The following is a 25,425-nucleotide window of genomic DNA, read 5'->3' as shown; positions in this document are numbered from 1 at the left end:
CTATATGAGCAGGTCTGGGAAATGCAAGATTCAATAGATTTCTTTCCTCACGGTGTCTAAGCATACAGTACAGAAGCTTAGGGGAAGCTAATGGTGTAGTGCCCTCCCAAATTTAAGCACTCGAGTTTTTTCTTGTGTCCCACAGATGCATGATGGGAACTGCGAGGTGTCTGCATTCCAGGCAGGCAGTAGCTGCGAGTTCTGCTGGCCTCATGGAGGCTGGCCATGGCCCTCCAGCATTACCTCAGACAAGCCTTTGGTGTGGGCATGGACGTAACTGTCCTTTCCAGAGCATCTCCCCCCTCCCCCCCAAAAAAGCCCACTTACCCCAATCCACTTTCCAATCCCATTACCTTGTAGGTGACTGCAGGACAGGGGAAGTGCTCTGAAATTAGCATTGGTGGGTGCCACATAAGGGAATGAATCCATGATCCTAAAACCTTTCTTGCCCCACTCCTTAAACGTACCTTCTCATCAGCATTTCCTGCGGGGCGTTGGCACATGGATTGGGTTTATGCTTCAGGTGACCCCGCACCCAACCCAGAACCCCCCAAAAAACCACTGCCACTTGTCACACAACAAAAGTTTATTGAAAAATAAAGTTCTCCCTAGTTTTCTCTACAACACTGGCAAACAAAGCAGTGTTCTCTATGCAGGTACAGTACATTTGGACAGCGACACCTTATTTGCAGGATCCTGCACTACTTAACCCCGGAAGTGAACAGTAGAAAATGTTTGTACCAGGAGCTGTTTGAAGACACACGCAAACGGCAGTTAGCTTAAGGACATCAAGGCTGTGACAGCAACTACAGTAGAAAGGATGTCACCATCTCCTTTGGCATCGATTGTTCTGCTTTTGTCCTGTTGATATGTGGGCATGACAGTGAGCCAAAGCCTGCTCCCATCTTGGCTCCGGCGGAGGTGGTGGACTGCGCGGAGTTCCTGTCCTGCTGTTCCAGCAAGGCTTTCAGGGCCTGTGCCCCTGGCCACTGTCTGAGCTTGCACCACTACTGCCGCTGCCCCCCCAGCCGCCCCCCCCCCCAGGAGCACACAGCTGCCCTCTGCTGCGCCTCACCAGAGGCCGGGGGGGGCGGGGGTGGAGTGGTCCTAAGGCGCCACAGAATCTGGGGTGAGAGGGAATGATGCTCTGAAGAAGGTGAATTCCAACCTTACATCCACAAACACACAAGACTGCGGATTTGGCTAAAGAATCCGAAGGAACTTAGGAAGAACCCGGACTCCAGCACACTCCTCCATATGCCCAACTGCAGCCCATCCAGAATAGTGCCAAGATAGGAGATAAAATTCTACAACAGGGAAGAAAGAGGCTAAAACCCCAAGAAAACAAAAAGCAAATAGTATTTCGGTGATTTGAGGAAACACTGAACCATAAGCAGCCTCTTGGGAGTGGTTCTGAAGACACTCTGCACCCCCTGCCCCCCCATTGCTCCACCTGGGTGGCTGGATAGCCTTGGGGTCCCCAGCTAGCCAAGCTGGCCTGGGGGAGGGGTGGGTCTTCTCAAGGAATGGGTTCAAAACAAACACGTGACTGCTAACCAGCCCAGGGTCTGATCCCTGTGGGTTGGACCGTGGAGGGGCTGCCCCGCCAGCAGGGACCAGCAAAGGGACTTCCAGGGGAATGAGAAAGTTCACCTGGTCAAGCCTTTCTCCTCAAAACGCAGAAAGTCTTATTTCATTTCAGAGGAATATAGGTAACTTTGATGTGAGGCGTACAGTCTGTCAGAGAACTTAATTTATAGCTCAGAAAGTCCTACAAAGAAGAACCCTAGAATGGTCCAGAAGACATCAGTGGGGTGAGGTCAAGCACGTGGGTCACCCTTTTCATCTCCTGTTCACAAATTCTTACAGCCCAGTTTCATCAGGCCTATTTGCAAATCAGTGCATACAGGGATATAGTAACATTTCAACCAGCAGGATGGGCATGGGACTTGGACATCCTAAATCAGAAATTCCTACAACACTCCATCAACTTGGAATAGCATTTTCATATAGGTATTACTTAGTTCTTTATTTCTCAAATTTTATGAAACGCTAATAATAACAATATTTAACATTTACGAGGGTTTACTATGTGCCAGACACGGCTAAACACTGAATCCTCACAAAAACCCTAGGTGCTAAGAAAGCTAGGGTAAGTTTTTTTTTTTTTTTTTCTGCACCCAAGACTATACAGCTAATTTGGCCTTTAGCTATAAAAACATAAGTTTCCAGTTTTTGTTGAAGCCAACGAGCATGAAAGAACTCATCCTCAGCTTTAGCAAATTCCCACCTCCCTAAAGAAGTCTGAATCTACATCCATCCATCCATCTTTTCACAGGGAGGGGCTCTGCAGCCCTACAGGGATGGGATGGATAGGATTAGAATGAAGCCAATGTGGAAATTATAATATTTTAAAATAAATACAGTAATCCAGGCTTGGGATAAGAACATAACCGAGCCTGTCGTTAAAAAATACTATTTTTTTTTTAAATCAAGGATTTGGGGGTGGGGGGGGGGGACATTGGTGAGGGTAGTACTGTCCCAAAGATATACACAATCTAGGTCAACCACCTTGGAGAATTGGGGTGGCCTACCTCAGTCTGGTCTCAAAAGCACAAACCCACCTGTACACAGCATATGGTTTTATCACCTCTACTGAACCCTGTGTTCCCTAAGGAAACAACAGGGGTGCATATGCTTCCCCTTTATGATAATCAGATCAAGAGTTTTGGGGTCAATGCTACTAATGAACTCAGTGGAGACAGTTCTCTTCCAGTGCAACCTCTCAGAGGGCACTGGTCTTGTGCCCCAACCACATGTCACCAAGTACCTGGGTTGCAGGGAGCCCAGGCCTGTTGGCACATGGGCAACCAGCAGTCCTCAGATCCAAAAATGTGGAGCAGCCTGGGAGGGCATGGGGTGGGCCGGAGGAAGCCAGCCCTTCTCTTGGGGGGTTCTCATGGCCTCACGGGGGTGAGGGAGCACATACGCTGTGGCCCAGGGCCTGGAGGGCACTTCTGGTGCTCAGCCAGAGCATCTACGGTGACACAAAGATACGTCCTATCTTCAAACAGGAGGAGTCTATGATCTTCCTTAAATGGTTCCCACCTTCTAATAACCGACCCCAAAGAAAAGTCAAAAGGCACGTCAGAGAAACAATAAATACCAAAGAAACACTTACTATTTCAAAACATAGAGAAAACACAAAAAAAGCAAACTAAAGCAGTGACAAAAAAAAAAAAAAAAAAAACCAATCCCGGCAAAAACGCAAAAAAGTGTCTCCATTTGTACATGTGCAAATCAAATTATATACACGAAATAAAGGAGGTTTTTACTGGCATGAGAAGAAGTGTGCTTCCCCTTTCAGGAGTTTTTACTTCTCAAAGTGTTTACGTTTCAAAGGAAAGCTTTCTCTCTTTTAATAAATTAGATAAATTTCTCTCATGTTTAAGAATTTAGGGTCACAGTGGGGGTAAATAAGCCAAATTTTACTTGAGAAAAAAAAAAACGACAAAAAACTTACAGACAAGGCAAGGTATGCTTAGGACACAGGAAGACACTGATCCTGACTCAGGAGTTCTGTGCCTGTGGAAATCATCAATTAAAAACTGGATTTAGGATTTTAGGATTTAGGATTCTGTTCAGATTGGCAGCAGCAAAACCACCAAGGCTCCCGGATCCTACTGAGAGGCACCGTCCTCTCCCGGGGGCAGCCAGGAACTGTGCCCCCTCCACCCCGGGCAGATGGAGGCTCCCTCCCTGATTCCCTCTTGGGGGCCACTGACCAGATTTGGGCCAAGGTTGTGGTGGTCTGGGAGCCGCTTTATGTTCGGTGTCGCCGCCTAATGCCCCAGACACCTGGAGTGTGCGTCTGCCCTGGGAGCAGCAGCTCTATGTGCAGAACTCAGGGTCCTCCTGGCCACTACTGGACTTGGGGGGGGGCACAGGGATCCTCAAGTGCAGGAAAGTGTTCTGTTGGGCTGCTAGACCTGAGTCCTGACGTAGAGGAGAGGAAAGGGGAGGGTGGAGAGGCCCTGAGCTCAGCAAACAGGCCACCAACAATCCCTGCAGCTTCCGGAACACCAGGCAGACACAGCATCTTTCTGGGAACGTTGCTTTCCTGCTTCCTTGCTCTGAGTCCCTGTGCTTACTGAAACAGCTCTGCAAAATGGGTTAGTCTGGTCCTGTTAGAGTAATCGCGCGTCAGCCTGCCGGCTCCCCCTGCTGGCCCAATGCCTGCATGACATCCTCACCTCTGGAAGCTTCCAGAAGAGCCCAGGAGAGGGCAGCACTGACCCAGGAACTGCAGCCCTGGGAGCTCAAGGGAATTCCCACCACCTAGGGTGAAACCAGGAGACTCATTTCATAAGGAAAAGCTGTGCCTAACGACACGGAAGGCGGTTGTTTCTCCTACAGCAGGAATTACCCTTGCAAAACGTACAGACACACACACACACACCCCTTATCACCGAGATTCCCTTTGGACTTACGCCCTTGCTGCTGGGCCCAGGCAGAGGGTGCTCTCAGCTAGTTCCCGAGGGGCCCCTGCTGATGCTCCCTGTCAGAACTGCCCCCACACGTGCTCAGGTCAGGGGTCACCTGAGGGGTGGAGGAGACCCCGGCCGCTCCGCCTCACTCCCTTCACTCTCTGGGATTAGGGGTGAAATTCAGACCCACTGAGAGTCTAAGAAAAGCCAAGGCTGGCTGTGCTCTTGATAACTACTTCTGCACTGGGGGGAGGGGGGGGCAGGCACACCCTAACTTCCCACGCCTAAGGGCTCCACATGCCCTGTGGTCCTCAAGAGGCAGGATTCCCGACGTAGCTCACTTCCCGAAGGCCCACCTGGCCAGGGCCCTGCCGAACTGTCCAGGACGGCAGGCGGGGTGCTGGGAAGCGCGGGGTGACCCGTGCTTGCCTAGGTGACCAAGGCGCTCCACGCCACCTGCGCACGACGCTCTGCAAGAGGGAGAAGGGGGCTCACGTCACCAGCATGGAGATGCCAGGGGCTTCAAAGGAAACACACACTGCAGCCAGAGCACGGACGCGCTGCCGGTTGGGGTGGAGGCTGGGAACTCCAGGGCTAGTGGGGGTACCCCACAGGCCCGGCTGGGCCAACCTGCCAGCTCAGAATGTCCCCCTCAGAGTATTCGTGCCTTGGGTAAGAGCCAGCATCAGACTCCAATTCTGTGCAAGACACACAGACGCACTCCCACAGGTGACAGGCCAGGACCGCACACCGTCCTGGCCTGTTCCTGCTCCCCCTGCCAACGTCAGGTCCGCTGAGAACCTCATTCCCGGGACTTTGGTGACATCAGACATTAGAAGGAACAACACCAAGCCCACCGGTCTGGAGCGCAGCTCTGGTGGCGACACTGGTTCTCAGGGGCCAGCTTCATGCCTGTCCACACTCCAGCTCGGATAACCCTCCTCGGGGGTAAGCAAGCATGACCTGTAGTCCCGAGTTTCTACGTCCCTCCTTCCAGGGACATCTGAGGGAGGGCGGATTTGCCACCAACCAGCCAATGTCAGTCACCCAATCCTGCGTTTCTTTCCTAAAGGGATCCTCATCAGAAATCAGGGCCAAGGTGTGTGTGTGTGTGTGTGTGTGTGTGGGCAGGGGAGGGGGGGAGAGAATGAAATGGGAAGAGGAGGGGGAGGGTTGAGGAAAGGAGCTCTCACTGCAAAGCAGCCCCATCTTTGGTCCCCGGCTGGGCTCTCAGGATAACACAGGACTGTCCTCCCAAGCCCAGGAGCTACCTGTCCCCTAGCTGCCAGCTGTCAAGCACACACAACATTTGCTTTTGCTCTGCCACCGACTACTTGGAGGAGCTAGGTCCCCACAGCTGCCCTCAAGCGAGCCACCGGCCCCACAGTGCATCCTGTCTCCCTCCTGCTTCCTTCTGGAAGCAGACAGGAGTCATAATACAGTGAAGGTGGACAGTAAAGAGTGGGAAATCAGAGAAACAAGATGTGTGATCAATCCCTCCTTGCCCTCCCCTGCTCCCACCCCCTCCCTCCCAAATAAATAAGTTAATGGGGTTTAGGAATGTTCCCGTATAAAGTTCTTTCCGACCAGCTCCAATTCCTCCTCTGGTTCTGTTTTAAATGAATCTTGATACTCTCTTTCTACCTCGGAGCAGCTGCATCGACACAGTCTCTTCGAGAAATAAAAATGAAGTTGTGCCAGGGAGAAGCCAGGCTCCCGGCCTGACATCTGCTCATTCTGTTCTTGGCGGGGGGAGCTCGGCTGTGGGGCTCTCCCACCGCAGAAGGAGCGACACCACGTCGAAACCTCCCACCGTACAGTTCAGGCTCTGGCCAGAGTCCCTGAATGACACGTCTGGGCCCCTGGCGCTGCCCCAGTGGGGTTGGAGCCACTGTCCCCCCCGCAGAGTGAGTGTGAGGCCGAGCCACGGCTGCTATAGACAGTCTTTACAGAGAGCCACCTGGCCCTTGATGAAGTCCCGGCAGGGGCAGATCCTCTGGTGCCTGGGGTGGGCGCCTGCGCAGCTGAACAGCAGGAGGTCACCTTGAAACACACAGTGTTTGTTCTTGGGGTCGAAGGACGGCACCAGGATGTCCTTGGCCAGCTCCGAGCTTTGGCAGACCACCTCGTACCTGAAGAGGGAGAGAAAGGCATGAGGACTGGAGGTGCAGGGACTAGCTTGGTCACCGGCTCCCCCCAGCCCGCCTCCGGAGGTATGGGGAGCACGGACAGTTCACCTGCCCTAAAAAGGAACCAGTAGGCACCCTATGACATGGCGATTCCCCACTGCCAGGAGTCCAGGCTCGAGAAAGGGGTGTGTGTGTGTGTGTGTGTGTGTGTGTGTGTGTGTGTGAATGTGTTTGAGGCTGCCCCCAGAAGCACTGTCCGTAATGGAGGAAAAAAATGGCAATAATCCGAATTCTCACCAAGTGGGGAAGGGCTGAATAATTTGTAGCACATCTGCGCTTTTTGGAGGTCTGTGTGGCCCTTGAGAAAGCAGGAGGTAGAGATGCAAGAACCACCTCGGAGAGCTGTCTTTGAGGGAGACAGGCAAGTAACACAACGAGATGTAGAGTGGCTCAGCCTGTGTGTGTGTGCCCCGAAACAGGAGAGGGCTGCACCCTAAAGCCTTCACAAGGGTTACTCCAGGGGAGTGAGAACTGGGACAAAGGCGTACATTTATTTAAATGTTTTAAAAAATGTTTAATGTTTTTATTGATGGTTTAAAGATTTATGTGACATGGCCTCAGTCTCCCACTGGAAAGCCATCAGTGGTCTCCGGGGCGGGGGGTGGGGGTGGGGGGTCCCGGGCATCAGTCCACTGCGCCTCCGCAGTCCCTTGGTCCAGGGCAGTAGGCTCCCTCCCACCCCTTCTGGAGAGCTAAGTGCCTGAGGCTTGTGGACAGACAGCAGGACTCCTAATCCAAGCCCTGACTGCAGACCCGCGCTGCTACTCCTCTGTCATCCTCCCCCCCACAGCTGAGAGGTCTGTGGGCTGCAGAGCCATGTGGCTGTGCTTCCTCAGGCTGGGGCCACCGCCTGTGCCGGCCTGTTAGCTCCAAGAAGAGCCGCGTACCCTCTCCTCTGGCCTGGGGTACACTGGTCCCACCCACCCTGTGGCCCTGAGAGCAAGGAGGCCTCATCAGGTGTCCGGCATGCTATCCCAACGCCAGAGAAGAAGGGGCGGGGGAGGTCCAGCCAGCCCTGAGTTTGAGTCCTGACTTCATCTCTATGAGCCAGGAGACCCTGGACAGACAAGCGAGCCTCTCTCTGGTTCAGTTTCCTCTTCTGTGGAGTGGGGGGCAAATCATCCTGAACCCCTGCGGGAGCTGCAGAAATTAAATCAGTGCTTATAGAGCACTTGGCAGAGCGCAGCTCTGGGTAGGTATGCAATCAGCGGTAACTCTTACCCTTACTGCACATCGTCATTGTCACCATGGTCACCCAGCCCTGGATGCGCTCTGTGACCTCCCTCCCTTGCCCCATGCTGTGAATTTATGCACATGCCAAGCATCTCCATTTTGCTTTGTACACTTAAATCTCGATTCTTGCTGACAGGGTGGGGATCCAGATGGGGCACTCTAGGTTTCCTGCTGCCTCTGGAAAGCCTCCAAACGCTGGGTGGAAATCACCATATTCCCTGTTACCCCTGCCCCCTCTCGTCTTCCTCCAGCCAACGAACTGCCTGGCCCATGCCTGCCCTTGCCAACACGAATTGGACAGTTCCCAGCACATCAGTTAGGGCTTCTAGTGAGTTCTCTGAGCCTGCCTGCCTGGCTCTTCATGCTCAGGAAGGCAGCACCCACTTTTAGGGTGCTCCTGTAGTCACCAGCGAGCTCCCTCAAAGCCGTAACATCTCTGGTCTTGGTGTAGCAGCTGGAAGATGTAGGCACCCAGACAGATAAGGTCACAGACCATGAAAACAAGGACAGGAAGTGGGGATTTATGGATTTCTCTAAAAAAAAAAAAAAAAAAGAGAGAGATTTGGGCTACCAGGTCCTTCACAGGATACCCCGACTGCCCTACCCACAGAAAGGGTTCTCCAGAATTCATCTGTGCCTTCCAGGTTTCTATACAGAACACAGCTTTAGAATAAGGGTGAATAAGAATAAGGTTATTTCCTTATTTACGTGAATTCTAGGACTTGCTCTGTCTTAACTCCAGCCACCTGCCGAGTACACGGCTACCCAGGGGTGTGGGAATCTCTACAACTCTCAGACCCCACAGCAGGGGTATAACTGTCAGGAGCCATGAGGAAAGCCTCCTGCCCCTGGTTACCCAGCTCAGACACCAGGCACGTGCTCCCAGGATGTGAGCTCACGTGTACACAAGCCTGCGAACACATGTCCACAGAGGCCGCAGCAGAAGCAGCCTGGTAGGGAATGATGCCCAAAGACCACCACGAAGTGCTCAAGGAGCACTGTTCCCCAGAACTATACGTGACCTGTCACAGGGCAGCTCCCTGACGGTTCGGTCAACGTGGGGCTCTGGGCATATATGGCTCCAGACCCTTCTGGATGCCGTCCAACCGCCTGGCCCCCAGGGAGCTCCCCCTTTCATTAGCGTGCAGGTCCCTGTTTCACAGCCCTGGGCAGTGAGGAAGAGCACTGCGCTGTCCTTGCTGAATTAGGGGGCAAAAGTCAGGGGGGTGAGCTGATTTTCCCCAACTGCTGGAGTGCATCTGGAACCAGCCTCCATGCACCAGCAGTCCTCACGCCCCACCTGGGGAGCCCTTGCCTTCTCAGAGCATGCATGTTGTTGCGTCTGCTTCCCTGTTCTGTGATGTCTGTCTGTGTCTCTTACACACACACACACACACACACACACACACTCCGCCACACATACTCTCACTCCCACCCAGAGACTCCTAGCGCACTGCCGCTCCCCTTCTGTAGGACCCTGCCATGCTGAACTCCCCCCAGCTGGCCTCTCACAGGATGGGAGGGGCTTCTGAGGCCAGCGGCCCTTGGTTTACATTTATAGCTCTGGACCTAGATTAAAAGGGCAAAGCCCCACCTCCCCATGGGGCTGCCGACATCCTGAGGGGGTAGAAACAACTTATCCCTCCCTCCCTCCCGACAAGACAGACAGACACAGGATGAACGGATGCAAGCAGGATCCCATCTACGGGTCTTACTCCTCCCTTCCCTGCCCCTGAGTTCCTCTCCTCCCTCACCCACCCTGCTCTGCTTATTCTGACCCTGAGTCCACCAAGTCCCCCAAACTCACTCGTGGCCTCTCTGACTCAGGTGCCACAGTGCTCATGGTCTAGACTTCACGGTTTAGAGTTCCCCATCTTCAAATAGAACTGCCAAACTCAACCATTTCATAGTTTTAGAAGATGTAACTTGAAAAGGTAGCAATATTACAAACCAGGTATCACATTAACATGTGTTCCTATTTATGGAGCCAAGGTCCTTCCTAGGAGGCCAACCCAGCTCCGATTCTGGCTTTTCCCGGGGCCTCTGCCTCTGGGCCCCCGCCCCCTGGTCTGTGTTAGCACAACTGATTCATGCATGTTCTGGGCACAGAAGTTTGTGGGCACCTCTCTAGCACCTACCTCGTGCCCTGCGTGAAAGGCAGCTCCATGACCAGCTGCCTGATTGCCCCTAATTCAAGATGACAGCACAGGACACTCCAAAGGGCCTGATCTATGTGATATAAGTTCCTACTACACAACGGGGATGGATGGTTCTTCAATGGTTCTTCAAGGTCATGGGCATCAAAAGACTAAAAGGAGCTTAAGCTGAGAACCGGGTCCCACGCTGGAGAAGGAAAAGTAGCATGGGCTTGTAGTAGTCACTCATTTTGCTAACTGGCCATGAATATGGAGGAACCAGGATTGCCTCACACTGAGGAGGCACTCAACAGACCACCAGATAGCTGGGGTTTTACAACATTATTGGTATTTACAAATGCAGGAACAAGGTATTTAACAGGGCTCTTATATTCAGGGAATTAATTTGAGACAGCTTTATTACAAAATTAGCATTCATTGCTGTCTCCTTGGGAGAAAACCCACATAACTATAGTGGGGTTTGGGAAACAGGTGTGAAGCAATCCCAAGGCACAGGGCCTAGACACAGGACAGCCCCATGAGGTCGTCGCCTTCATGGGCTCTGCAGGGTTTGCAGAGGTGGACAGGGAGGATGGGGAGGGGACCGGCTTTTCTAGCCTCAGCCTGGCAGCCTCGAGGCTGATCCACTGCCCAAGTCTCTCTGGATGAAGGGGCTGTTCTGCTCTATCTTGGCCACCAGCTGCACATTCCCTCATCATCACACAGGCTGCCTCATCTTATAGGTTAGAACTTGAAAGAACAGAGAAATTAACCTGCGGGCTCCCCTCTCTGTCCCTCCATGGGACCTAGACCTTTACTCCAGAGACAGGCCAGCTGTATGGGGCCCTGTGCCACCTGAGCCAGGCCCTGATCATCAGACCCAGGCAGAAGCCCTGACTCTTGCCCAGGCAAGAAGGAAGGGCCGTGCTTTAGAGGTGCTCCATTCTCGGGATGCACCTTCTCACGTTTCCCCCTGCAGAGGTGGAGATGGAGACCGCACGTAGTCAGATCTGTGAACACAGTCCCTAGTCTAGCCCCAGGGAATCCAGATTTCCATATAAACAGGGAGATACTATAAACCCCGAATTCAGGTTTCCATGCTATGGAAATGGAAGCTTCTATATCATTAGTCTTTCCCTAAATATTAGACCACCACGCCCTCTCACAAAGTTTCACTGGTGACAGAGTAGGGTGCCAAGCTCTCTTCTGGCCTTTGATAGTAGAATCAAGTAGCCTCTGATCTTGATCTTCACATAAAAAAAAAAAAAAAAAAAAAAAAGGGAAAAACCAGCATCCTCCACATCCCTCCTCAGGAGAGCTTTCCTGCAAGGCGAGAAGCGAGAGGCCAAGCTCTCTAAGGAGGGTTTTATTCCATGCTTGAGAATAATAAGATGTACAGACAGGACCAGGCCACCAGCTCAGGCCTCTGTGCCCAGATAGCCACAGTGGCCAACGGCTGTAACAGGGCATGAAGCCAGAGCAGAGAGAGGCAAGTCATGAGCAGTGAGTCTAGCCCATTTCTTAACCCTCCTCTTCAGGACTGGACAGTACCACTCCTCTACCGAATACCTCGGGTCGGGGCAGCAAGTCCCTCAAGGGAAAGCACTTAACCAGAGCTATGCAGGGTCGTGGGTAATTAAGCACTAGGAGGCCCAGGGTGGGTGTCATAAAAACGGGGAGCACAGATTTAGCGCTGACAGGGGGTCACAAGTTAGAGGCCAAAAGAAACCTCACGTAGAAACGTGGGATCTGCACATGCCAATGCCAAGGGAGGTGAATAGGATCACTGCAAGTAACGCAGGCATGAGGGGAAGAACTCAAGCCATCCAGAGGGCCCCATGTGGGCGCTGCTCCAGCCTGTGCTCCCCCGGCCGCCCTCGCCTCCCTGCTGAGGAACCCGGCAGACGTGCCCGGGCAACGCTCCATGCCCCAAGGCTGCTGGCATTGAGTGCAAGCGGGGACAGGAGCTGCAGGAGGGGAAGGTGGTAATGGGATTTACTGCGGGCAGTTCGATGCCAGCTCCAGACGCGGATTTTTCATTCCTTCTGCGGTCCAGGGTTGGAGATTCCCACCTGCCCCCTGCACCGCTCAGGCTCTGCTAGGGGCCGTCTGCACACCCAGCCTCTGCCAGGGGGAGCCCAGGGGTGGGGCCCTCCAGGCTCATGGTTTTAGGTCTGTCTCCACGCCCGCAGTTCCCTGGGTGTACCATGAACAAACCGAACAGTTCCTGCAATCTCCAATCCCTAACACACACTATTTACACCAATACGACATCCCCACTGGAGTTCTAAATATAGCGGCACGCCAGGTGACCTCATCCACCCAACAACAAAGCCGCCAGGCTAACTCTCTGGGGGCCTGGGGGACCTGCTCCCCGAGAACCTTGGCCTTCTCAGCCCAGCTGAAGCTCGGGCCAGCCCTTCCGACCCACAGGACTCACTTCAGAATGTCTTTGTCTTTGTTGAGGTGCTGGAAGAAGGAGGGCTCACAGATGAGCTGGTTCTCCTGGCACACCTGTTTGCAGGACTGCCCGGGCTCCGCCAGCTTCATCTGCAGGGCGCTGAGGGGCGGCCACATCACCTGCCCGTGACAGAAGTCCTGAAACGACAAGAAGCCATCAGTCAAGGAAGTGAGGATTCGGGGCGGGGGGGGGGGGGGCTCCCTGGGCTGCCCGCTGCCCAGACCAGGGGGGCAGGCGGACTTGGTGGGAATCAGGCCCAGCCAGAATGTGTCACTGGACCCGGTCTTCACCTCTCTCTACCCAGGGGCTGCCTCATCCACGAGGGGACAGCAGTAGGGCCCGCAGGGACTGGAGGGCGAGAGGAACAGCGGCACGGGTGCAGCACCGGGCCGGTGGCGAGCAGTGGCTCTTCGTTGTCAGGACCATCAGCTTCGCTATGGAAGCTTCCAGCCCTGAAGCTCCATGTCGTGCCCACCTTCACCAGCTCTTCTGTTCTCCGCTCCAATTCCAAAGACCTGTTCAGTGTCTACCTAACTTGGCAGTTACCTAGCATGACGCTATGTTGTGAGTGCAGGTTGTGACTGTGAAGCGGAGGGGTCTGCAAGGACACGGCTAAGGGAACCCACTGTGGGGTTGGCACCTTGGTGGGGGCTCAAGGCTTGAAGACGATTGTAATGCTGCACTAAGGCCACAGCCAGGGAAACAGCCTGAGGACCTGTGATCGGAGGTGAAGTACGCTGGTCTCCCCTGCAAAGAGAGGCCCCAGCAGCTCCTGTGCGGGTGCCCAGAATGGGGCAGGGCCAGTCCCTTCCAGGATCCAGAGGGAGCGCAGGAAACTAACACATCCCAGGGAGACATGGGGTGGGCAAAAGGACGTGATGCGGGTCACCCGGTGAACGGGCAGCCTGGGGGACCAGAGGACAGACCAGCAAGGCCAGAGAAAGTGTCAACAAGGAACAGGGAGCTGTGACCTGGAACCCCAGGCTTTCACTTGGGCTGTGCCTGAGGCAACCCTGAGTAGCTACCAGTGGAGGGAACTCACACCCTTGTGGCACCTGGAGCTCGCTCTGCTAGCACACTGGGCTTGGAACCCCAGCCAACTTCTGAGTCCCAGGGGTGGCCCCCTGCAGAATGTGCTGTCCGTGTAGGAGACCCGGAGAGCCAGGCTTGCCTGACCGTTCTGGGGGCGGGCTAGCCCTCGGGAGTGCTCAGAGGTGTTCAGGATCCTGGGCTCTGAATTCCACCAGTAGGAATCCACCCTACAGACATATGGGGACACACAGGGTACAAAGAAACCTACACAGGATACCACAGTGGCATTGTCAGAGTAGAAGCTAGAGACGTGAAATAAACTCAAAGCTGTATTTAATTAGCTAACTGTTTAAACTCAAATAACACCCTAAAACACAACAGATTTCTACGTACTGACATGGAAACCTTTTCTGGACATCCCGAGGAGTGAAAGAAGCTGCGGAGGTGCTTATAAACGTGCACGGGCTCCTACGAGAATCTCTCAGGTTGGTGTGGATGCCACTGAGAGGGAAATGGAGTGACATGGTCTGGAGTGCTAAGGAAATTCACCTTTCAACGAATGTCCCTTCTGGAATATTTTTATTTTCCTCATGTTTCCTTTCCTTGCTGATTTATAATCTCCGGGTCCAGGGCTCCCAGAACTGGCATCCACAGAGGAAATGCTTCATGCCATCCCCACCCCTGGGCTGGTCACGTGGAACACTGCAGGTGGGGCCTGCCACTGCCTGGTCCTTAGTGAGGAAGTGGGTGCAGCCCTGGAAAACAGGCCAGAGGGGGCCCTTTTGTATTGCTTGAGTTTTTATTTATTTATTTTTTAAGTTTGTCCTTGTATTAGTTTCAGTGAGCAAAAGAGAAAAGAGCGGAGGGTACATCCTGTCTCATTAGGACAAGGAAGATGGTGATAGTGACGACTTCCTATGGCTCCTGCCTCTCCCTACCTCCTTCCTGAAAGAGGTGATGCTGTTACGTTCTGAGAAAGGCGATTGGCAGGCAGTGAGTACTCAGTGCTGGGTGCCATTCTAGTCTCCTCCAATCCATGATGAGACCCCAACAAGTAAGGCAAACCCACTGTGGCCCTCTGCCTCACATGACTCTATTACTGGACTCCTTGAGAGCCTGAGTTTGGTGGCCAACAAAGAGAAACTCTTCACTGCGTGTCTGAGGTACCCGAAGGTGGATTCACATCAGCTGAAGACAGTACATTCCAGAGAGCCTAACAATGCAGAAATACTACAGATACCCTGGATTATTGAGAGACATTAGGGCCCAACCTAACCTTTTGAGAGGGAGGCACAGGCATGATGTGAGCAGCGTGTCCCACTCCAAAGCCACCAGGAACCGGGCAGGAAGACCCTGTCTGACTCCTCAGTCTTAAGAATCTTGAGCACAATCCACGTGCTTGCTAAGCCATGGGCGGCACAGTCACCTTGGACTGGACGCTGTTCCTAAGGGTGACGGCATGACTGCACAGACCTACGGCACCCCCAATAGTATCACAGTGCTCGCTGATGGCTGCTGCTCTCTTACCTGGAAGCATACGGAAACTTATCGGCTGACCTTTGACACGCTGTCCATCCCATGAGGATGGCTGTCATCAAATAGGAAGAAGGAAAACACCCCATGATCAATGGAGTTATTGATGAGAGCTGAGCGGGTGCACAGATATTTGGAAAAGGTTAAGCGTTGCTTCTCGGTTTGTTTCTCTGGCTGGCTAATGCAAGCAGCTTTGCTCCTAATTCTTTAAAAGCAATCCGAGAACTTCTATAGCTTTTAAATTTTATAAAAAGGAGACTTTAAATGCAACACCAAAGCCTGTGTGTGACCTGTACAGAATGGGCGGACATATAGGAAAGCAAATCAGATTACATGGCATGTCACTAGAGGTCAAGTGAGAATTTTTTTCCTTGCTTCCAGGACTCAGCTTGGCCTGCCCCTGGATTAGGCTTGGGGGCCAGAAACCCATGACAGCTAAGGCTCCAATGCTGGCTTTTACGGTTTGTAAGAAAACACAGAATGTTTCTCCCTGGATGACACCTACAGGCAGTTAGAGCTGAGGGGAGTATCCCTATACCTGGTCAGTCTGGTGGACTCTTGAGAAGTGGTTTCTCATTCATTCTCAGCCTCGTGTGCTATATGAAGCAGTCCAGGGGGTAAAACAAGAACAAGGAGAAAGATTCTGCTGTGTCAGACCAGGAGGTGATGCACCAGGGAAAGCGCCTCAAGTGGGAAGGCCCAGATTGGGGCTGATGGACCTGACAGAAACTGGCCAGCAGCAGGTGCTCCACTGACACTCGTGTCCTTCCTCTGGGCCCTCCTCCACCCTGTACGGGGTTGAGACACTGCGATGTGGGGCATCTGCAGGTGCTGGGGCGGCCCTGAATAAACGGGGCCCCTGCAGCTCATGTGGGAAAGGGCAAGATGGCATCGCAGGGACTGCTCGAAGGGATGTGCCCTCAAGGCTCTGCCAGAGGGTGGAGCTGCCCCACTGGCTCATCTCTTAGTCAACCACTACAGCCCCTCCACCCTATGGAAGCTCACGCGAGCTTTTGGGCTCCAGACACCCTTGCTCATGGCTCACCAGGGTGCTGGCCTGGCATTCTCTTAGGAGTCTGTTTTGGGGGCCAGTGGGATAAGAAATAGTGAAAATAGCAGCAGGACCATTTTAAGGCTTGGTGAACCCTCTGGGAAGCCCGAAGGCATCCTGGTAAGCAGGATGCCAGGTGAGGCAGGAGGGAGGGTGGGGATCAGGGATGCGATTCTGGCCTCCAGGCAGGGGATATCCACAGATGGCCCTCGAGCTCTCTGCCTGCTTTCACCTCTTCACTCTTCAGAAGGCATCTAGAGATGGTAAAGACGATATTCCTAGGTAGACCATTAATTGCTACCAGGTCCAGAGGGTAAATGCTGAATTGCCTGGATCAGCTATGAGAACTGACATGGAAGCCATGTCTTTGGCCCAGCTACGTGCAGGGCACAACTGTACTGGCAGCCCCGGTCACAAGTGTCTTCTGATGTTTAGGTGCAAGACCCTTTTGGGCGTTTGTGAGAGGCTAGAGGCCTTCTGTTTCATTCTGCCTCAGATCAGATAAATGTGGCGATGTCCACCTCCCTCATCTCACTGAGGGCACTCCTCCTCTGGCCAATCCACTGATTCATTCATTCAACAAAATACTTGCTAAGAAGCAGAAAAGCCTAAGGGCTCAGACTTCCCCTCTGGTCCACAATCTCTAGAAGAGAATGAGGTGAAGAAAAAGGATTGAGACTGCTGGGGGAGAGGGTAAACAGATAAAGCACCACTGAGAAAGGGCATTTAAGAAAAGACCCAAGGAGTAAAGGTGTGAGCCATGCAAGTATTTGGAAGAACATTCCAGGCAGAGGCAAATCAGGATGAGAGGCTGTGACAAGGGAATGTCCAGCAGGCTTCCAGAGGAGCAGGGAGTTCTACATGGAGCAGAGAGTGTGCATGGTGGGGGCCAGAAGTAGCAAAGGTGAGGTCCAGGAGGCCTTAGGGAGTCACTGCGTACAGCTTTGGCTTTTCCTTAGAGTAAGATGAAAGCCCCTGGAGAGTTCTGGGCAGAGGAGTGAGAGGATGTGCCAAGAAGAGATGACAGGAGCAGAGGTAGGGGCAGAAGCAGAGGCAAGAGTAGGAGCAGAAGCAGGAGTAGAGGCAGGAGCAGGAGTAGAGGCAAGAGCAGAGGCAGTTAGGAAGCCCTGAAGGAGTGCAGGAGGGAGAGGCTGGCCTCAGACTAACCCAGGTATCTGAGTTCAAACACACCTCTAGGAAACATTCATATCATGTGGTGGCTTTGAGGGTTCTCACTCATCTATTCTAACCTGACCAAAAACCTCTTGAAGTCTGTGCTAAGTGCTGGAAACTTGAACATACCTATGAAACACAGTCTCTGGGCTCAAAGGCTCAGCGCACAGTTTGGTAAGGGAGGTCAACATTAAAAGAATTATAGAACAGCAGAAAGCAGATGGCCAAATAGGACGTAAAGGCCACTGAGAGTACGTAAATGATCAACTCTGTGGGGATGGGATGTGTGGCAGTGGAAGCAATCAGGGAGGGCTTCCAGGGAACAGGGACTTCTGGGCTGGGTTTCGTAGGCGGAATAGGAGCTAGTGGCTTCCCACAAACATGGTGCTTTGCAGATAATTGGTGCACAATATAGAGCTGTTGAACTGAACTGAATGCTTTCAGCATCCTGGGGCTCTGACAGTAGTAGGAATAGAAAGGGACAATATTTATACAGCCCGAGGCTTTATAGAGCCTGAGTGAGACACAGTGAGTTCCAACCTGGTTAACACGCCCATTTAGAACACAGAACATCTGCATTCCTCTCTAACAACTATTGCAACCGGTCACCAAATTCCCCTAAATTTTCTTGATGATTCTGAAATTTTCCTGCTGTGAATCTAATAAGAAAGGCTTATTGTCAACAAATTTATGAGAAAAAGCAATGTTTGAACAAGTGAAGACAACTCACTGTGGAAAAGAAGGGCGCTGCCTTTGTAGTGAAGGCCAAGTCACAGCATAGAGAAAACGTGATTCCCAGAAATAGCCAAAGAGCAGAGAAGATGATGGGGTGACGCCCCCCTGCCCCTCCCCATGGGGTGGAGGCGCCGGCCTGTCCCTCCCTCCTGGATGGTTTGTGATGGGCTCTCCTCCACAAACCCTCCAGCCCTACTCAGTCCTGGCCAAACTGTTAACAGTTACTACATTCACGACATATCAGGTCCAAGTGGATTTCTGTAGAAACTCACTGTGTACAGCCAAGAAAGTGTAGATACAGGTCTGGGGGCAGGATCTAGAGGAAGTAAGGCCAGGAATTTGGGGAAAATGAACAAGAGAAAAAAAAAAAAGGAAGAGGCAGGTTCTAGGCCTTGAATTTGGGGTTTGGACCAAATTCGGCCAGCTATTTGAGAAGTAAGGAACACACGTGTTTATTTATGTCATAGCTGAGAGATCCAGGGTCTGCCACAAAAGGGTGCTCGGTAAATACTGACTGGATTAAAGACATTTCAGCGGCCCACTGGTATCTCCCATTTTCAGCCTGTGCTGTCCTCAAAGGAGTGGACTTCATCCCCAGACGGCCAGTGAGCTGATGGCCAGCAGTGGGTGTGGATCTGTGACTCCACAGGTACCGCGAACACAGTACGCTGTGACGCCGAGCTGTAGCACCCTATCTCCAGGAATGATCTCTACACACGCACATCAATGAGCCAAGAAGCTCACTCCTCAAGGAGGTAGCCACAGACCTCCCACATCCTCTACTCTTCTAGTACTGAGGCGCTACCCAGGAGAAATGAAAACCTACATCCACAGGCACGTGGATGTTCATCCACTCTTCATGTCAGCCCAGAGCTAGAAACAACACACATCTGTCCCCTGGCAAGTGGCTAAAACAACAGTGGTACACTCACACAGTGGCACACTAACCAGCAATAATAAGAAAGAATGAAGTATCGCTATATGAGCCTGCATGAACCTCACTAACGTTAGGCCGAGTCAGAGAAGCCGCAATCTCCAGGAAAGGCAAATCCACACAGACAGAACACAGATCTGTGTCTGCCCAGGGACTGGGGCAAAGACTCAACAGGCACAAGCGAGCTTTCTGGGGTGATGGGAATGCTAGAAAAGTAGAGCTTGATGGTGATTGCACACCTCTATCAATGTGATTAAAACATCGCTGAACTGTATCCTTACGTGGGGTGAATTTTATGGTCTGTAACTCACATATGGATGAAGCTGTTTAAAAAGCCTGCCTTGGTTGGGCCCTGGGCTCCTGTAGCAGCAAGTAGCTGAGGCTTCTCGAGGACCTACTCTGTGTCAGGCACTGCTCTTGGCCCTACACCCTCAGTAATCTTTTGATTCCTCCCATCAACCTTTTGGGGTGGGTAGTGTTATTGCCAACGTGCAGAAGAAGCAACAGGATGATGTGATTAGGAACTTGCCTAAGATCACAGAGAGTGGGCATGGGACCTGGCTCCAGGCTTCAGAATTAAACATTACGCAGCCAGTCTCTCTGAGATCAGGGGTGGCCAGGCCAACGGCAGCTGTCCACTTCTTCAAAGAGCAAACATTAGGGATGCGTGGGTGGCTCAGAGGTTAAGCGTCTGCCTTTGGCCCAGGGCGTGATCCTGGAGTCTTGGGATCGAGTCCCACATCGGGGTCCCTGCATGGACCCTGCTTCTCTCTCTGCCTATGTCTCTGTCTCTCTCTCTCTCTCTGTGTCTCTCATGAATAAATAAATAAAATCTTAAAAAAAATAAAAAAGGAAAAAAAAAAGAGCAAACATTCCCCAAACTAGGGCCACCCCGTCCCCTTTCTCTCCTCCTGCAACCCGTCACCTCCACCGCTCCTTGCTACGCTGGACTAACCGGATTCACTAACAGGCTTGTCCTTGCGTCTAGAACACTTGCCAGAGAGTTTAAGATGGGCTCAGGCAAGCCAGATTTCCCAGGAGCTGCAGCAGATTCCACAGTGGCTCTGGAGGCCACTCATTTTCCCCTCCATACTGTCAGACTGCTTTGCTTTTCACATGAATTACCTGCTCTTTGCAAAATAACAAGAGCATAATCATTCCGTGTATTTTCAGAGTCTTTACAGGAAGTACTAAACAGGAGTGAGGAACACATGGATGGTTTTCAGAAAGCAAACTGAACATTTCCATTCCTTCAAAAGAACCTGTTCTACACTCTCTGGCCCGAGGCAAATACCTAAACCTTTCCCAAGAAATGCATCATGAGAAGATTAACAGGCCTGCACACTCGGGTTAGGGAAGAATTATAATGCTCTTGATCTTAGATTACAAGGGATTTTCGCCTTGGCACCACCCCCCAGTCCTCCCCTGCTGCTAGAGAGAGGGCCTCTTACAGAGTGCTGATTTAGAAGTGCATGCAACCCCAAATCAACATTTCCGGTATAGCAAAGCAGTGGTGGTGTGTGCAGGGGAGGCCATCAGGAGAAAAAAGTGAGTGGTTTCCCTAAAGTCAGGCGTCTTTCCCACTGGGTGAGTGAGCCCGGGGTTGGCTGGGTATGGGGTAGGTTTCCAGCTGTCAACCACTCAACAGGACACTGAAGCCTGGAGCTTTCTCAATTGCTGTCAATTGGCTTCCTCTGGCTCCCGTTGCCTTGGGTGAGCATGATGGACAACCTTGAAAAGGTTCTGAGATAAAAGCATCCTTGTTCCCCTTGCAGATCACACGGAAGACTCTGAAGGCAGAGATCAGCCTAATTAGGGCTGCAGCACTCCCACAGCTGAAGGCACGGGAAGCCTGAGCTGCCACCACTTCTTCAGAGCTTGCGGCTTTTCCGTTCAGACCAGAAACACCCTTCTCTCCAGTCTCACTGCTCTTTGATGATATTCTAGCTGCAAAAATAACGAACACCCCGAGCTCTAAAATACTGAGGCTGGGAGGGAATTGTTAGTGGCTGAAGACCCAACCTGTGAATCAATAGGTCTTGACTTCCCATCTGCCCTCTAAAGTTGGGCAAACTGTATGGCTAGTATGGCTTCAACCACCCCCCCCCCCCCCGGCTTGGGACAATCTCACAACCGGCCTCTTTCTGGCTCGTCTGGCAGCACCAAGAGAGCATTTAACAAAAAATGCCCCAAACAGAAGATTCTTAGAATGATTTTTCCTGAAATGCCAATCTGCGAGTCTCACTGCTCTCATCCTGCATTAAAGCCTTTCTTTAGTTTCCTGCTGTCCCAGAATCAGGCCTGCATTCTTCGGCTGAGCCGCCGCATCTTCTCAGGAAGTGTTTCCTCCTCAGCCCTGTCTCTCACATCATCTCTCTTAGGCCACAGCTAAACTTCCAATAATTCACCTCCCTCTCTCTTCCCCTAGGCCTTTACATATTGAGCTGCACAGCGGCCCCCCTCAGTTTGCTGTCAGGATTCATCTCCTGCAGAACGCTTCTGAACAGACTCTCCCCATCTCTCCCCCTTGCCCACGCTGCAGGCTGGGTGGTGCGATCCCTAAGCATCCAGGTCACGTCACCGTTGGTGATGGTGGTGGCATTGCCTGTGGATGTGACTGGCTTCTCTGTGAGGCCAAAAGCTACCTGAGGACGAGACTCATCCCCTGACATCTCCCCTACTTCCCAGCACGGTCCATAGCGCACTCCAGCTGATAAGCATTTACCCGGTTACACGGTGGATGGGTGAGTCGACCATAGCAGGCCAAAAAGAAAGCTCTGGATTTCTGCAAACTGCAGGACTCTGCAGGAGTCTGTGCTGAGGAGCTGGTGTGAAAGGGCAGTTTTATTAGCATGTATCCTAAATCATAAAGTCCAAGATGAACTTCCTGGCTCCTGGGACCCATGAATAAAAAGCGCAAGCATGTGCACACACTCTCATTCATTTTTATTCGCTCCTTCAAGTGGGAGTTATTGCGTACCTACTGCGTGGCAGGCAGGGCACCTGGGACATAGAGGCGCATGGACCAGGCATGCTCCTGCACCATGGAGCATTTAGCCAGGTCACTCTGGGGAATGCAACCTTCCTGTTTGAAAGGAAAGCTAGGAATAGATTCATAGACAACAGGCCACAGGAGAACTTTTAAGGACTGGCTAGGATTCAAGAGTCTTAGGGAAGCAGCCTTCAAATAAACTTGATAAAAAGTCTTTTTATATGTGGTGCTGAGGACCCATTTTCCCTGAGAGGAAGTGGACAGGAGAGGAGGAAGCGGGTTTCAGAAGCAGCTGTGGGAGTCCTGGCAACATGTCAGCTCATTCCTGTGATGGTGGTAAGAGCGGTGATAGCTTAAATTTCACCACCAGAGGAGAACCCACCACTCCTCTCAGTGCCTTCAGGAAGGGCCAGCAGCTCCGTGAGGTAGATGGATATGGGTCTGCGCCCAGCTCCAGGACGCCTGTCACTCCCTGCGGCCCTGGCAATGCTGCTAGGACATGCCTGGACTCAGACCAAACCAGCACTGAACCTGGGTCCATGACATCCGAGCCCACGATCGCAAATCTCGGTTCCCGTTATCCAGAGAATGAGGTTACTCCTGCAACCTCGCAGGACACCATGAGGACTCAATGAGACAACGTGCTGGGACATGCCTGGCGTGCACTGCCATGAAGTCTGTACGTAAAAGGCTGCTTGAGTTAGGATACTGATATGGTCATTCGCAATCAAGGCATTATATAGAGACTGAATGAAGTGATGATTGAGATGCTTAGCTCTTGTGGTCAAGTCGCATGAGTCATATTGTATTATGTTATATCACAATATAATTATATAATGTAATAGGATACATAATATCATATATCATATAATAAGTAATCAACAGTACTAGTTTGCATTTATGGAGCACTATCCACGAGCCCTGTTCTAAGCACTTTGTGCCCCAAGAAGTCTATTATTATCCTTATTCTACAGGAGAGGAAACTAAGGCCCAGAGAGGCTAAGTAATGAACCCCAAGTCATACAACCAAGATTGTGGTGGGACTGAACCCAGATGGTGGGGCTGCAGAGCATGTCCTTTGGCATGCTTATTAGTGCCAGAACTAGTGCCCAGAACATCAGGCGTGCCATCCTGAAGCCTGTGTTCACCACTCTCCCTCTCCAACAGCAGCCTCTAGGACTGTCCAGGGCTCTCTAGTCTGTCGTCTCAAACATTTCCTTAGAAACCAACCTGGGACCCCCATTCTACACCTACTTATATTTTCAATACACCATTTCTATTTTAGTCTGCACAGTCCTCATCCCCTATTGTGTAGAGATCTCTTGATCATCTGAAGACACTCTACTTTGCTTTTTAGAGGAGACCCCCATTTCCGAAATACGGTCAAGGAGTTCATACTGCCCTGCCTACAGGGGTTCTGAATCTGTCTATTTGTAGCTCTGAGCTTCTTTTGAAGACTAAGGAATTAAAATATTACAGAAGGATGGAAGTGGTGCTCTTGGCCTTTACTGCCACGAGTACAAGCCATAGTTCGCAAGCACTATTGGGGGTGGTGGACTCCTGGACCTCCACCCCCACTTTAGAACCAAAGCCCTCCTTTTATCTGTTTTTTTATACTTCGGTTTCATGTAAAGTTTCATTTGAAAAGGGGTCGTGTTTGAAAAGATATCTGAAAACCACTAGAAAGTCCTAACATATTTGGAATTATTGAACGTATATTAAAGGAGTGCTTAGGAACCCCTGGTTTCAGCCCCCGCCTTTTGTAGGGTGTGAAATGAAAGCCAGGCAGGACCAGAGAACTGTCTCTCTGTCCCGCTCCCTATCCAAGTCCTCATGAACCCATTCTAACACAGGTCTGATGGTCCAGGAGGTCTTTACCTTGACCATCCAAGTCCCTCCCATTCCAAATATCTATTTTAACCTTCCACCATCATAAAGAACATTCTTAAACCAAGGACAGACTAAGTCTCTTGGGACCATGACAGTGCATGCTTCAAAATTCCACCCAGCCATTATCCATCTTCTGGAGTCTTACAAGTAGGAAAATAACTAGAGAAGCATGGTGAGCTCTTAGCTTCTCATGAGATTCCCCCTGGTGTAATGCAGAGCCTTACCTGTTTTTCAATGAAAGCATTGATTCTCTGCAGCATTCCCTCACATGTGAATTCATATGGCATGTATGGCTCAATCTGTGGAAATAGAACATGGTCTCATGAAAGAGGATGACACAGAACCTAGGACATTTACCCAATCCTCCCCTGATTCACTCAGGTGCCTCGAGAGGGGAAAAGACTATGAACTTAGATGTCAATACACCTGGGTTTACAAACTGCCTCTGCTCCTCATTCACTGTGGGACCCTGATCAAATTACCCACCATCCCTGAGCCTCAGGCTCTTCATGTGCAGAATGGTAAGAAGAAAAATCTACCTCTTTTAGACTGTGGTGAAGATTACAAGAAAAAAAAAAGTACAGTGCTTAGTTTGGCTTCCAAAACACAGACGGCATTCAACAAAAGGCAGGGAGTATAATTTGTGAGAAGTTAAGCTTCACAGGGCAGGCCCCATGGCTGCTGGGTTGTGTGTGCCACACAGGAATGCAGCAAACACCCAGTAAATGACTGCATATTCAATGCTATGAGAAGGGCACGTGATGAGTGGTTTAAGGACCCATGACGGTGACAAAAGCCCTGGTCTGCATTAGACAGTAAGGATAGCATGTACCTAGGGAACTCGTGGGGGCAGAATCAGAGTAATAAAGTGCCTCTAAGAGTTCAGCCAAGGTGCCCAGGAAGCTAGAAGGTAAAAGCAGACTTCTGCTCATGCTGGGCTTTTAAAGCCAGCTGGGATTCCAGCAAACCAAGATGTGGAAGACATTGGTGGTAGGGCGCGTAGTGGAAGGTGAGACACGTGAGAAAAAGAGCAGGTGGGTAGAGCTTGGGATTGTAAAGGCTGGTGAGACAAGGCTGAGAAGAGGGAAGAGGTTCACTGGATGTCCATAAAAAGGTTTCTATACTTAAGATCTTAAGCTTTATTTGAAGGCAGCAGGAAATCCCAGAAGGTGCTTCTCTGGGGTGGGAGAGGCAATCTCATCACTATACTGACACCTGGGGAAGGGGAAGAAATGTGGGTTTGATCTCTGCTGCACAGCATCTGTGCCAACTCTGTGAGCATCTGTGGCATCTGTGCCAACTCTGTGGCATCCAGCAAGCACTGCCAATGTGAAATGGAAATTTCACGTTTACACTTGGGATAAAATCACTAGCAATCCAGTCTGTGACGGCTTCAGAGAGCCCACAGTACTTGCCAGCAACAGGATAGAGGGCCACCATCAACATCTCCTGCTTAGGTCTACACTCGCTTATCTTAAGTTTACAGGGTGGAGACCTGGACAGAACACCTGTGGGTTGAGGTCTGTGGAACATGGGGCAGTTGACAGAGAAGACATCCTTCCGTGGGCAGCCAAGCAGTT

The 25,425-nt window shown here is 51.6% G+C and overlaps 1 protein-coding gene across 5 annotated transcripts in view; it reads right to left on the bottom strand.

The window, feature by feature from the left end:
- Nucleotides 1-568: 568 nt before the first annotated feature.
- The window catches only part of MGAT5 (alpha-1,6-mannosylglycoprotein 6-beta-N-acetylglucosaminyltransferase), a 333,678-nt gene continuing 308,821 nt past the window's right edge, over nucleotides 569-25,425 (bottom strand). For all 5 annotated transcript variants that reach the window (XM_072757610.1, XM_072757608.1, XM_072757609.1 and 2 more), the window contains 3 exons: nucleotides 24,070-24,144; nucleotides 12,485-12,642; nucleotides 569-6,619 (listed from right to left, as the gene is read on the bottom strand). In XM_072757610.1, coding sequence (XP_072613711.1) covers nucleotides 6,421-6,619; nucleotides 12,485-12,642; nucleotides 24,070-24,144 — 432 coding nt within the window. In that variant the 3' untranslated portion in view covers nucleotides 569-6,420. The remainder of the gene's footprint in view (nucleotides 6,620-12,484; nucleotides 12,643-24,069; nucleotides 24,145-25,425) is intronic.

The sequence above is a fragment of the Vulpes vulpes genome, chromosome 5 (genome assembly GCF_048418805.1).
Source record: "Vulpes vulpes isolate BD-2025 chromosome 5, VulVul3, whole genome shotgun sequence".
NCBI classification, from domain to species: domain Eukaryota; kingdom Metazoa; phylum Chordata; class Mammalia; order Carnivora; family Canidae; genus Vulpes; species Vulpes vulpes.
Note: the sequence above shows the minus strand (reverse complement) of the source record. Positions and strands in the feature narration are given on the sequence as shown.